A 15,352-nucleotide genomic window follows, 5' to 3' on the forward strand; every position below is an offset into this window, starting at 1 on the left:
GGTACAAAAGAAAAACTTACAGATACTGACATTTTGGGATTCTCTAAGGGAAAGTCAGGGTTCCTACCCAGTCCCTAGTTCTGTGCATCCCCCTGCTTGAATTATCTTACTTATGCATTGTAAACATCCAGTCAACTATTCAATGTTTCACTTTGTTGTTGCTGTTGTTTAAAAATAGTGTTATTGAAATATAACTGCATACCATAGAATTCACTCATAAAGTGTATAATTCAGTGGTTTTTAGTATAGGCATAGTTGTACAGCCATTGCCACTATCTAATTTTGGGACATTTCACCACATCAAAAAGAAACTATGACTATTAGCAGTCTTCCCCTATTCCCACTCATCTCTCCATGGCCCAGGCAACCACTACAGGAGTGTCCAGTCTTTTGGCTTCTTTGGGCCACATTGGAAGGATAAGAATTGTCTTGAGCCACACATGCAGTATTAACACTCACGATATAACTGATGAGCTAAAAAATAAATAAATAAATAAATAAATTATAAAAAAATATCTCATAATGTTTTAAGAAGGTTTATGAATTCATGTTGGGCCACGTTCAAAGCCGTCCTGGGCTGCCATGTGGCCCATGGGCCATGGGTTAGACAAGCTTACACTAATATATTTCCTATCTCTGTAGATTTGCCTAGTCTGGACATTTCATACATCATATTTTAAGTAGAATGACAAGTAAAGAATCACCAGATATTTGAGGAATCCTCACATAAAATCCAGAAATGAAAACAACAAAAAAGAAACTCAGGGGAAATAGAGGCAATATACAAAGACAGAAGATAACTTAAAAATTTACTTTTTTTGGCCGGGTGCGGTGGCTCAAGCCTGTAATCCCAACACTTTGGGAGGCCGAGACGGGTGGATCACGAGGTCAGGAGATCGAGACTATCCTGGCTAACACGGTGAAACCCCGTCTCTACTAAAAAATAAAAAAAACTAGCCAGGCGTGGTGGCAGGCGCCTGTAGTCCCAGCTACTAGGGAGGCTGAGGCAGGAGAATGGCGTGAACCCGGGAGGCGGAGCTTGCAGTGAGCTGAAGTGAGCTGAGATCCGGCCACTGCACTCCAGCCCGGGCGGCAGAGCGAGACTCTATCTCAAAAAAAAAAAAAAAAAAAAAAAAAATTTACTTTTTTTAACTTTACCATAAAAGGTGAACAGGAAGCAGTCAAAATTAATATTCAGAGAACAAGAAAACTTTTGGGAAATAAACACACTATTAAACTCAGCGGAAGTAGAGACAAAAGTTGAAAAGATTCCCAAGTCAAACAGAAAGGCAAAGATTGCAGAATGAGTTAAAAGATAAGAAAAGCAGAAATTAGTTCAAAATAATAATATTCCTAGCAAAAGAGTAAGGAAGAAATTCTTAAGTGATCTGATAAACAAGGTCTTTAAATAGAAGACAATTTTAAGAACCAGAATACCTGAGCTTTTAGATTAAGAAGGCCCATGTATTTTCAGCACAGTGGATGAAAAAACTTTAAAACACATTTTTGGGAAATTTTTGATAACCAGGAATAAAGAGATTGATTATTATAAAAGTTTCTAGAGAATGAGAGAAACATGATACCTACAGAGGATGGGAAACCAGAATGGCACTGAACTTCTCAAATGGGAATCAGAAAACAGTGGAGCATTGCCTTCCAAATTCTGAGGCAGGGCCAGGCGCTGTGGCTCACGCCTATAATTCCATTACTTTGGGAGGCCGAGGTGGGCGGATCAGTTGAGGTCAGGAGTTCGAGACCAGCCTGGCCAACAAGGTGAAACCCTGTCCCTACTAAAAATACAAAAATTAGCTGGGTATGGTGGTGGGCTCCTGTAGTCCCAGCTACTCCGCAGGCTGAGGCAGGAGAATCACTTGAGCCCAGGAGGCGGATGTTGCAGTGAGCCAAGATCGCACCACTGCACTCCAGCCCAGACAACAGAGTGAGACTCAATCTCAAACAAACCAAAAAATAACAACCCTCCCCCCACAAATCCCGAGGCAGAACGATTCCCAAAAATTATAGTAAATTCATTTTCAGACTTCAGACATCTCTAAGAATCTATTTTCCATGTACCGTTTCTCAGGAATCTCTGGAAGGAAGTGCTGAAAAAGAAAATTCACTTCTCAGGAATCTATTAAAGGAGGTGCTTAAAAAGAAAAGAAAAGAAAAAGGAACATAGACGGAGAAAGTCTTGGAATTTAGGAAAGAGCAGATCCAAAAGAACTAAGAGAGGCAAAGGGAATTCGCAAACACAGCAGTTGTGCAGCAGTCCTAGGTGGCTCCAAAAAGATGGAAGGAGCAGGGAGAAGAGATCAAGCATTTGGAGGTGTTACTTAGCTTCTTTGGAATATTTGAAGATTATTTAATGACAGGTACATAAGCAAACTGAGGGGTGAAAAAGAGGCAGTTCTTTTTTTTTTTTTTTTTTTGAGACGGAGTCTCGCTCTGTCGCCCAGGCTAGAGTGCAGTGGCCGGATCTCAGCTCACTGCAAGCTCCACCTCCCGGGTTCACGCCATTCTCCTGCCTCAGCCTCCCGAGTAGCTGGGACTACAGGCACCCACCACCTCGCCCGGCTAGTTTTTTATATTTTTTAGTAGAGACGGGGTTTCACCGTGTTAGCCAGGATGGTCTCGATCTCCTGACCTTGTGATCCGCCCGTCTCGGCCTCCCAAGAGGCAGTTCTTAACATCCATGGACAATTAAAGATTATATTTACTATGAGAAAAGAAATGTATGATTGTGGTTTACTGTGTGGTTCACTGTGATTGCAGTTTTATAATCATCATAGTGTAGAACATTCCTATTGATTCGGTTGAAAGGAGGAGATGTTACCATTGTAGAAGGGACATGAGTCAGGGAGAAATGTGTATGTGGAGGTAGGCAGCTTGTAGGTAAAAGGTGCTAAATCCTCTTCTCCCATAGAAGAAGGCAGAAAGTAAGTTAATCTTGAAAAATCTATACTTAATGTATGTGTGGTTTTTTTTTTTTTTTCATTTGAGGTAAATAGAAGAAACAGCAAAAAGGTTGAAAAAATCTGCCTTGAGGCCGGGCGCAGTGGCTCACGCCTGTAATCCCAGCACTTTGGGAGGCTGAGGCAAGCGGATCACCTGAGGTCAGGAGTTCGAGACCATCCTCAACATGGAGAAACCCTGTCTCTACTAAAAATACAAAATTAGCTGGGCGTGGTGGTGCATGCCTGTAATCCCAGCTACTCAGGAGGCTGAGGCAGGAGAATTGCTTGAACCTGGGAGGCCGAGGTTGCGGTGGGCTGAGATCACACCATTGCACTCCAGCCTGGGAAACAAGAGTGAAACTCCGTCTCAAAAAAAAAAAAAAAGAAAATATCTGCCTTGGAGCAGACATCAGGAGTCGGGAGGGATGGAAGAGGAGACTACTGTTTTAATATTAGTTTAATTGTACTCCTTTACTTTAAAGATGTCACATATATTATTTTGATAAATATAAAATTTTTACTTTAAAAAGACAGGGCACAGAGTTTTTCTATTTTTAACAATAGGTCTTGGTTCCCTTTTTTCTACATTTATTGTATGTAGGATCATAAACACTTGGCTACAGCAAAATAGAGGGCAACCTCTCGGATGATCATACTTTTTATTTTAATAAACATAAGATGGCCACAAGTGTGCTGGAACCATGAAATATGTGAAGGCATGGATCTTGCCTCTTAGCCCAAGGAACTTAGAGGTTAGAAAGATACACAAATCTTTTTTTTTTTTTTTTTTTGAGACAGGATCTCACTCTGTCGCCAGGCTCGAGTATAATGGCGTGGTCTTGGCTCATGGCAACCTCTGCCTCCCAGGTTCAAGCGATTCTCTGGTCTCAGCCTCCCGAGTAGCTGGGATTACAGGCGCCTGCCACCGTGCCCAGCTAATTTTTTGCATTTTTAGTAGAGATGGGGGTTTCACCATGTTGGCCAGGCTGGTCTCGAACTCCTGACCTTGTGATCCGCCTGCCTCGGCCTCCCAAAGTGCTGGGATTACAGGCGTGAACCACCACGCCCAGCCACATAAATCTTACTGAAATATCTCTGATCATATAGTTGTCTTGATTAAAAACCTTCATGGTTCCTTAGTTTGACATTTAAGAATTTTCTAAAATCCTAACCCTAAATCTATCACCATGATACCATTTCACACCAATTACGATGACTGTAATAAAAAAAAGATAATGACAAGTGTCATGATGGAGGGTGTGCAAAAATTGGAATCCTCAAACACTGCTGGTGGGAATATAAAATGGTTCAGCCACTTTGGGAGAGTCTGGTAGTTAGTTCCTCAAGTGATTAGAGTTTCCATATGAGCCAACAATTCCACTCCTAAGTGTAATCCCAAGAGAGATGAAAACATATGCTCACACAGAAACTTGTGCATAAATGTTCATAGCAACATTATTCATAATAACTAAAAAGCAGAAGCAACCCAAATATCCATCAGCTGTTGAATAGATAAAATGTGGAATATCCATAGAAAGGAATATGATTGAGCCATAAAAAGGACAGAAATATTGATACATGCTACAACATGGATGAAACCCCGTCTCTACTAAAAATACAAAAATTAGCCAGGCGTGGTGGTGCACACCTGTAATCCCAGCTACTCAGGAGTCTGAGGCAGGAGAATGGCTTGAACCCGGGAGGTGGAGGTTGCAGTGAGCCAAGATCGCTCCATTGCACTCCAGCCACGGCAACAAGAGCGAAACTCCGTCTCAAAAAAACAACAAAAAAAACAAAAAACAAGCAAACAAAAAATCCTAACTCTGCCCTACTTTTCCAGCCTTATTTCTCGTACTTCCACTTGGCCTTTAGCAATCTGATTTATGTTCTTTTGTCTGCAGTGCAGCTCTTTCTCCAGTCCTCCAGTTTAAGACCTAACGCTACCTATTCTTTCCAATCCAGCTTAACTTCCTCCTGTTCCATAAAATAGAAAAAGTGAATTCTTCCCAACAGAAAGTAATCTCTGCTCTTAACCTCTACCACACCTTGTGTCTTCACTTTATGTATTACAGTATAGAGGAGGTGTGTGTTAAGTTGGAGCTTAGTCAACATTGTCAGCCACATGTAGTCAAAAATTGCCTTTGAAAATCCTTTAAATTGCTTGAACGGTACAGTTCTCTTCACATTGAACTTGGCCAGTTTTTCCTTCCAACATTGGAACAGATCTCTGTTCTATTGAATGCTAGTTGAAAAAGCTAACTTACAGGTGTTATATGAAATAAAAAAGAACAATAAAGCCCTAAAAATAGTACAAATCTGGATACATGTGATTGGCTCCAGCCTGTTCTTAGCCCTGCTTCAATGGAAAGAAGCTAAGGTTCTTACCTTGTGTAGTTGGGGAGTATGAGATGGATGGATGATAGAGGGATTGGTTTGTGAACTGACTTGTCATCATTTGCGACTTTTAAAATTCAGTGTACATTTTGCGTGTAATAATTGGCCTGTTTCTAATTAAATAAATCATCTAACAAAACAAATGTTTTCCCCCATACTATCTAGAAGAGGCTACTTTTCATTAACTTCAAAGTAGCTTCACCTTGCAATTTAAACAATTGAACATTTGGACCCTACTTATTGCATTGCAGTGGGCTTTTACCTGACTGTAACCAGACTCCTGTTCTACAATGAAGTGTTCACACTATGAGGGCCAGGCTGAAACTAACACCTACTAAGAGAATGGCAGAATTAAGTCTTTTCCACCTTTACACTCTCCGATGTGCACTTAGTATATAGGAATGGTAGGCAAAATCACCAGATCTTTTGAATATTTTGTTCTTGTTCTCTGCCTGTTTCTTGCCAAGTAAATTGAATTGGTTTATATAAATGAAATGTGATGTAAGAAAGACTAGCTGAGGCTGGGTGCAGTGGCTCATGCATGTAATCCCAACACTTTGGGAGGCTGAGGTGGGCGGATCACAAAGTTAGGAGTTCGAGACCAGCCTGGCCAACATAATGAATCCCCATCTCTACCAAAAATACAAAAATTAGCCGGGCGTGGTGGTGCACACCTGTAATCCCAGCTACTCAGGAGTCTGAGGCAGGAGAATTGCTTGAACCCGGGAGGTGGAGGTTGCAGTGAGCTGAGATCACTCCATTACACTCCAGCCTGGGCAACAGAGATTCCATCTCAAAAAAAAAAAAAAGAAAGAAAGAAAGACTGGTTGAATAAATGATGCACCATCCATACAATGGAATACTATTACAGCTGTTACCAAGGAAAAACAAGCAAAATTCGGTTTATAACATGATGCATCTGAGTTTTGTTTTGAAGAAATACACATATGTACATGTGTATTTATGCAAATATACATATATCCTTCAAAACAAAATTATGTGTGTATTTGTGCATGTATAAAATATTTCTGGAAGAAAATGTAATAATTTGGTAATAGCAGTTGCCTGTGGGGAAAGGAACCAGGAGTTGATAGGGGTGGAGGACTTAGCTGTTTCTACAAATGCTCTTTAGCATGGTTTGACTCCTACTACATCTGTATATTACCTTTCCGATGGAAAACATTTATATCTTCTTACCAAGTAACTATTAATAGTTCATGGTAAATATTTATATGTCAGTTTGAGATTTTCATTTTAAATTACAGAAAATATATGTATACTGATAATGTATGCTAGTGCTTGTTGGATTCTGCAGCAGCTAATGTATGTACCATCAATGATGTACCAATTTGTGCTTCACAGAGTTACATCCATATGGGAGAATAGTCTCCAGATGACTACAATTTCCAGTTTTGTAGGAGCATGGCTTGGAGCACTTCCTATTCCGCTGGACTGGGAAAGACCATGGCAGGTTGGTTTCAGTTACTTAGAGCAACAAAATAAATGTTTGTACAATGATAGTAAAACTGATGAAGCAAACTAGTATGTATATGTAAATTGTTCTGTTGTTCAATTAAGTAGGGATACCAATTCTGTCAGTCACCGTAATCTGGGCAACTTCTTAATAGGGACTGTCCCAGTGCCACAGGCGTCTAGGTAGCCCTGGTTTTATCTTCTAGCACTGTTTTTTACACATGTATAGATGAATAAACAAGCTTATTTTGTGATTGTATATAGGCAGTTTATTGTTTTTAAAAATAGACAGGTTCTCACTCTCTTGCCCAGGCTGGCCTCCAGTGCTTGGGCTTAAACGAGCCTCCTGCCTCAGCCTCCCAGGTGGCTGGGACTACAGGTGTGTGCCACCGAGCCCAGCCAGTATAGGAATTTTTGAAAATTAGGTTAATAGTTGCAGAAATGTCCTATTTTCAACTTTGGTATTTATTGCCCTTGTGGTCTTATATTCACATTTTCTGAACTTGATTGATGGCCAAATTGAATGTTCATCTTGAGATTTTTAGAAGCAGATAGCAAGGTAATTTTTGCAGCAGTGGCCTGTGTTATCAAGACAGCTCACAAACATCAGATTTTTCATCTTGTATCACAATAAGATAAAGCTGATATGCTAGTTAAAGCACTGTAAAGTAAGGGCTCTTTTTATACCAATTTTTTTTTTTTTTTGAGACGGAGTCTTGCTCTTTCGCCCGAGCTGGAGTGCAGTGGCCGGATCTCAGCTCACTGCAAGCTCCGCCTCCCGGGTTTTACGCCATTCTCCTGCCTCAGCCTCCGGAGTAGCTGGGACTACAGGCGCCCGCCACCTCGCCCGGCTAGTTTTTTGTATTTTTAGTAGAGACGGGGTTTCACCGTGTTAGCCAGGATGGTCTCGATCTCCTGACCTCGTGATCCGCCCGTCTCGGCCTCCCAAAGTGCTGGGATTACAGGCTTGAGCCACCGCGCCCGGCCTTATACCAATTTTACAGATGAGGAAACTGACACCTAGAGGGTATGTAACATTCCCAAGGTCGCTGAACTTAACAGTGATGACTGTATCCTTATCTTAATATTAATGACTTTGTAGTATGCCATTATATAGTTACTTTATAACTTATTTAACAAATACATTATTGATCATTTAGATTATTGCCAGTATTTTATGATAATAAACACTGCTGTGATAAAATCTTTGAATCTATAGCTTCATGAATTTTTCTAATTTTTTTCATAGAGTAATTACTCCCAAAAAGAATTATGGTGTTAAAAAATAAATGTGCTTTCTTTTTCCAACATGAAGAGAATTTTTTTCTGATCACAAAGATAATGTATATTTATTTAGAAAATTTAAGCAATATTAGTAATTCTAAGGAAGAAAGTAAAAATTACTTTCCTCCCCAACCACCCAGAGGAAACCTCCATTTCCTTTTGGTGATAATTTTTGCAGCTGTCTCTCTCCATGCCTGTAACTATAATATTCATGTTATTTTTAATCTGCTTTTTCCCCTTAGCAGTATATTATGGAGCTCATTCTATGTCAATGAAAACTTACATATATGTAATATTCGATTATTTGTGTAAAATATTGTACCTGTTTTTAATTAAAGAACATTTAGGTTATTTCCTATTTCATTATTATTAATATTTTATCAAATATGGTTATATTAAACATACATCTTTGAATATTTGTCCAATTTTCTCTGTAGCGTAAAATCCTAGGTAATGAATTGATGAATTAAATCTTTGATACATACCTCATTTGCCAAATGTGGGATCCAGATTGTGTGCCTTGCACATAACTGCCTACCTTAACTCCATTCTTTGTGCTTTCAGTTCGATGTTGTGTCTCCCTGAAAGTCAAATTGTTCTTTCATGTTTAGTAAGTCTGGTAGGTTTGCCCTTGCCTGTTTTAACTCTTCATCACTATATTAGAGAAATCCTTGGAGGTTTGGGGTGTGTATCGTTACAGATACTCATCCCAAGTTTTTGGTGCTAGTAAAGGTTTCTTAAGTTGTTGACGTCTTGTAGAAGTCATCCATACTTAATATCATTCAACAGAGTGTCAGTGATTTCTAAATTGGAGGACAATCAAAATCATTGAAAAGTATACACAGAAAATTGTTTGAAACTGGGTAGATTCCTTACTTTCAAGTAATGCAATTAAATCTAAATAGAAAATATTGATAAAGCACTATGGGACATCAGCTTTAATGAGTTAGTAAGATAATATATAATAAATGTATCATTTTGTATATAGATGAGTGTAAAGGTTTGATATATTACACATAATGTAAGTCTTTTCTGTTTACAAGACAGTGCAGAAGTAGAAACTGAACTAAGGGGAATATGTATGCTTTATAAAATACATGTTTAGGTTTGCTTAGAAAATATATATCTTAGTTATTTACAGTTCAATCACCCATTTTGGGATTGTTCAGACTTTTAGCTGATGACTCATTTTTCTGCCTCAGTGCTTGTTAACAATAAGGATGAACTAGATCCAAATTGATGGTATTACTTTTTAAATTAATATAAAGTTTCCATTTGAATTACTGACTTTTTAAAAAGATTTTCTAGCTAGCTGGAAATCTAATTTAATTTTAAAACTAATTTAAATACATAACAAGTGTTGGTTTCCATTAAGAGCGTTTCATTCAGCTGGAATATTACTGGCTGTGTAATTATCTTTACTATTGGGTGGTTTTTAGAATATTCCAAGTTAATGACCCACATATTCACTGTAAACCTTTTAAATTACGAAATGTATTGTTGAGGGAATGATAGAATTGATGTATAATTAAAAATATTTTATTCGCATAGCACTCATCTGCCCCTTGCCCTTTTTGCAGTTATTTACTAATAAACTAAAGAAATGAGGTTTTTTTTTTCACTTTTTATTTCCAGCAAACAAGGTTGCTTGGTTTTTGTTATTGTTATTTTTTAATAATTCTAACTCCACAGAACAGAATCTCCCAGAGAAGCAATAAATCAGATAAGGGAATATGGCATTTCCTAAAAGTGGAGATGTTGTTAGAGCAAAATTTCATGAGAAGACAATACAGTAATATACTTTATTATCTAAAATAGAACATGTATTAAGAAGCGATTCTTGTTCTGTGTTCCTTGTAGCCCAATACAGATTTGATCTGTTTGTGGTAAAGCAAGCTTTTCTGGATTGTGTTCTGGTTTTATTTATATTCCAGTCAGCGAAACAGGAATGTCTGGTTAAGCAATTATACCTTTAAAAACGCACACATGCACACACACACAAAACCCCACAAAATCTACTACATGTTTTACTTCAGTTTTCTTTACTTTGAACTCAAATCATTGTATAACATTCGTGAGGCCAACCATAGATTACAGTGATGTGGATTCTGTAATAAGCTGTTTCAGGCATATTTTTATGTTTAAAATAATTTCTTAATTAAATGATTGGAAAGGCCCACTGAAAATATGTGATCTCAATGAAAAAGTTTTTTAACTTAATATAAATCTTATGTGATTTTAAATAATGGCAAGTGATGAAAGATTAGACATCTTTATAGTTGGAGGAAGCCTTTCTTTTGTAGAAGGCAGCAAGGGGATATGGTTAAAGAGAATATGGTAGGGTAGCTACCCATTATACTGTTGGTCATCTTTGTTGTTGTTTTAATATTTGAAAGTACCTTCTTGCCTCTCCCTTAATTATTTGCCTTAAAATCTCAGCAAGAAAACAAATATTTGAATTTCCCATAATCCAGATAGCCTTTTTCAACTTCTGGAGAAAGCTTATAGTTGCTGACAAAATAAATATTTGGACTACAGAAAACCTTTGTATTTTATAATTTGATTCTTTATCTGCTGTAACTAAATAGCTAATCAATAAGTATTTGTTGTTATTACTGTATGCAAGGCATATGTTCTGTGTGAGTAAGTACAACAGACACTTAAATACACCCAGGACTGGAATTTAATTATTTAATAATTTAGATTTGGACTGCGATTTAGATTTAATATGCTGTAAATATTTCATAGAATATGTAGCTATGAGGTTTTCATCTGGAAAATGTCTTATCAAAACATGGCTAGTATTTCATGTTTTAAAAAATTAGTGGAAGGTTAACAAATATTTTTAGTTATTCTGAGCACAGGAAATTGACCATGAGGTTTTTAAATTCACATGTTTTATTAATGGGTAGGCAGGTAACATGATGATTAGGAGTTCTGGCATCAGATTACTGGGTTGAAATCCTGGCTCTGTCACTTGCTAGTGAGGATGAAATAATAAAATCCCTCTAAAATATCTAGCTCAGCACCTGACATGTGGTTATTACTTAATTAATGTGACAGGCGTTTGTGAGCCTGTAACATTAGAAAAGAAATAGTTTAGTGACTATAAAGAAATAGTTTAATGACTATATTTTTAGCCTTCCATAGTGCAAATTCCATTATTTATTTGAGTTCTCATATATTAGAGAATATGCTAATTGTCTCAGTTTTATTTTTTCTGCCCAGCAGTCTTTCAATTGGTGGAGTGGACCATTAATTTATCTGTTTCTCTGGTATTTCGTTATACCAATTTAGGGTCTTTGGATTTCACATAATTTTCAATCCTGTCTGACATTTCAGATGACAGTAGAAAGAAAATGTAGCATTTGTAGATCTCTCCGTGTACCCTGCATGGGGCTTGGCACTGTCATACGAGTAACTTAATCCTCACAGCCATAGTGCAAGGTAGGTTTCACTCCCATTTTATACACTAGAAAGTCAAAGTGTGAGAGGGGAGGAATACATATCTTGCTTAGCATTACTCAGGTGGGAAGAGAAAGACTTCAGATTCACGTGAGAGCCCCACGGCACCATGTTCTTTTCTTTGCTGGAGACTAAAACATAGCTTTTCTTTTTAAAAAATGGTCATAGCTTAGGTCTCTTTGGAATAGCTAAAGTAGTTATATTTCATTTCTTTCCCCACATTGTTTTAATTAAATGCCTTGACCATTGTGGTGGTGTCTGTATTTTAGGCCATAATTTATTTGTAAGAGAATATTTAAAGCTAATATGCAATACTTTTGTCCCTAACAAATCCACACATGCCTTTAAACTATGGACTTCAGTGCTACAATCTTTAAAAAGATTTGAACCAAATAATCAAGTCTCTTCTAGGACTCTTATTTCTTATGAAGGTAAAAAGGAAAATTGATATAAAGTATTTTAAATAACTGAATTTGGAGATTTTGAATTTTAGACACCTGAGATTGTCTTTGAAACAATTTAAAGTTGTTTTAAAACATTTGTACTTATTCCCATCAGACACCAGATAAATGAGGAATTGTTGTATTTAACAATTTTGGGTTTTTTTTTTTTTTTTTCAGTTTTACCAGGTTAGAAATTTAATATTTGTGAAATATGTATATTCATTTCCTAAAGTCACAGATGCTACAGATAATTCTTTCATAAGTTGAAACTAGAAATCATAGGATTATAACTACTTGAATTACTGCAAAATGCTGGAGGTAAATTAAAACTAAGATTATGGATTTGATTGCTTGAAGAGCTGCAGGTTTTTACATTAATTGGTATTTCCATTACCAAAGGGATGATACTGTGTTTTAGACCAAAATAAAATACTCATTTATATGAATATGGTTTATGTTTCAAGCATGAGAAAAATGTGTTAACACTTAACTGACATGAAATGATTTTGGATTTAAAAGGCATGTTCATTGTAGGGTAATCATGTTGATAATGCTCTGCTAACAGGACTTTCATGTGAGAGAGAATAATGCTGGCCAAGTTAAGTTAACTCGTTTGCATGAGTTGTGACCAGGACCTTTTAGTGTCATTTTAACAAGAATTCCAGACCAGGAACTACACACCCCTTCGCAAATAACTCTTCCTAAAGTAGTAGTCTTCGTCACAGAAGAGTGTATACATGGATGAGTGCAGGTTTTTAACTAGAGAAATGTATCATGATGAGTAGATTCATTTGTGCATGTATTCCTGTATCAGACAATGACATTTACTTTAGGAATATCTGGAACAACATACTGTTCAAGACCAATTTTGGAGGAGAATATAAATGATTATTTATAACCAGTAGGTCAGCAGGCTTCGGAAGATGAACTCTCTCAGTCATGCAAATGCAAATTTGTGATAAGCACAATCAACAAAACATTGAAAAGTAGCTCTTGAGAGATTGAGAACTAGATTTTATCTTCTTTTTTATCTGGAGAGAGAGACAGTAATCCTAATGGTCGTGAGTTGTTCTAAATGTCTGCAGGTGTTCTGATTTGCAGATAGGTCCGTTTCTCCATGTTGTCTGTGACAGTGTAAATCTCCCCCAAAATTATAAGTAATATTTATTATATTGGAACACATTTTTAAGAATTTATACTAAAATGTATCCAAAATTAAATAATTTAATCTTAGTTTACACCTTTAACTGCTGGGTTAAGGTAGGAGCTCAATAAATAGTTTTGAATGAATGGAGTCATTCATATGAGCCTTGAAAAATTAACACAAATGCCTACCAATGATTAGTTTAAAACCACTATCTGTACTTATTTTGTTTCTTAAAATTTATGAAAAATGACAGCTAGCAGCAGGGAATCATTCCTCCTCCTGAGGTGAGGCTACAGATGGTTAACGTAATGCCACTATATTGTATAGCTCCTGAATTTGCTCTTGTAACAGACATTTCACATGAAGAACAGCATGTATTAAAGATGATTGCTTTACGGCCGGGCGCGGTGGCTCACGCCTGTAATCCCAGCACTTTGGGAGGCCGAGGCGGGTGGATCACGAGGTCAGGAGATTGAGACCATCCTGGCTAACACAGTGATACCCTGTCTCTACTAAAAATACAAAAAAATTAGCCAGGCGTGGTGACAGGCACCTGCAGTCCCAGCTACTCGGGAGGCTGAGGCAGGAGAATGGCATGAATCCAGGAGGCGGAGCTTGCAGCAAGCTGAGATTGTGCCATTGCATTCCAGCCTGGGCGACAGAGTGAGACTCCATCTCAAAAAAAAAAAAAAAAAGATGATTGCTTTATAAGGGTAAGGGAATAGTTCCTACCACTTCCTACCACACAGTATAACATATTACTCATGAACTATTTGTTCTAAACTGCCGATTCTACTTTTTACATAGTAGTGTCAGTGACCGAGAAATACTGTTCGTGTAAGTTTAATTTTTTCAAGTTAAAACATGTAATATACAGAATACTGATACATGGTACTTTATAGCTTTCATGACAAATTTTAAGAGATTACTTCAGCCTTGCATTTTAAGGATAGTAGGTACTTCTGTCCCTGTTTTGTAGATTGGGAAACGGAGGCTCAGATGTTAAAATGAGCTGGCCAAGGTCACTTAACATCTGATATACCACTTATTTTTTAAATAGATTTTTCTTCTTCGTGGTAATTTTAATAATTTTACCCACTTGAGTTGTAATATATTTGATTATACACCATAGGTTGTTTCCTCTATTTACTGGCTAAAAAAATTTTTAATTTATAAAAAACTCTCACTGTATTGCCCAGGCTGGCCTCCAGTGCTTGGGCCCTTGTCATTTAGGTGGCAAACACTTGTGAATGACTTCCTTTACATGAATGCCTTTGTTCTAAGTTTTCTATTTTCTTGAAACAAAATAATTATATAAAGCCATCTCAGATTACCATAATTTAGAGAAATCTTTATAGCACTGCAGCTGAATTATGTGTTTAATAGATACCACTTTTTAAAAAAATCCTATTTGTGGCATGAAGAACGTTGAATAGAAACATTTCTATATGTGAGATAAGGAAATAGTTTTAAAGGAAAACCTTAGGATCTAATTATGAAAATACATGATTAAGCTAGGATTTATAAATGAATTCTGTTGCCATAGTGTAGTTTTAAAATTTTTACAATAATTATAAGGAAATCAGTAGGAAATTGCTTGAGGAATAGTTCTTAGTGGGCAGCCTCTCTCCTTTTGCTGTTCCCTATTTTGTTAATCTGTTTTGATTTTCAAAAATCATGAAAACTGCCCTTAAAGAAATTCTTGAGTCGGAGTCTCTCTCTGTCGCCCAGGCTGGAGTGCAGTGGCATGATCTCTGTTCACTGCAAGCTCCGCCTCCTGGGTTCAGGCCATTCTTCTGCCTCAGCCTCCCAAGTAGCTGGGACGACAGGCGCCCGCCACCACACCCGGCTAAGTTTTTGTACTTTACGTAGAGATGGGGTTTCACTGTGTTAGCCAGGATGGTCTCGATCTCCTGACCTCGTGATCCACCTGCCTCGGCCTCCCAAAGTGCTGGGATTACAGGCATGAGCCACCACACCTGGCCCCTAGAAATTCTCTTTTAAAAAATGACAGTGTTACAATTAAGAAATGCTTATTTCAGGAAAGCCAAGCAGGTACTCTTGTAAGTACAATGACTGACCCATCTTTACCAGTCCTCAAAGCCAGTCCACATTTTAGTTTGTGGATGGCATGCACTTCTTGATTTACATAACATGAATAACCAAGCCGTAACCCTTCATGAGATAAAATT

At 37.4% G+C, this 15,352-nt stretch overlaps 1 protein-coding gene across 3 annotated transcripts in view; it reads left to right on the plus strand.

Annotated features, from left to right (window-relative positions):
• Positions 1 to 15,352, plus strand: part of PIGF (phosphatidylinositol glycan anchor biosynthesis class F) — a 36,994-nt gene that overhangs the window by 18,057 nt on the left and 3,585 nt on the right. For 2 of the 3 annotated variants that reach the window (XM_033175804.1, XM_033175805.1), the window contains exon 5: positions 6,711 to 6,819. In XM_033175804.1, coding sequence (XP_033031695.1) covers positions 6,711 to 6,819 — 109 coding nt within the window. Of the gene's footprint in view, positions 1 to 6,710; positions 6,820 to 11,447; positions 11,553 to 15,352 lie in introns of all 3 variants that reach the window. The other variant, XM_033175806.1, reaches the window with a different exon arrangement.

Source organism: Trachypithecus francoisi, unplaced genomic scaffold, assembly GCF_009764315.1.
Source record: "Trachypithecus francoisi isolate TF-2019V2 unplaced genomic scaffold, Tfra_2.0 Lachesis_group17, whole genome shotgun sequence".
Classification (NCBI taxonomy): domain Eukaryota; kingdom Metazoa; phylum Chordata; class Mammalia; order Primates; family Cercopithecidae; genus Trachypithecus; species Trachypithecus francoisi.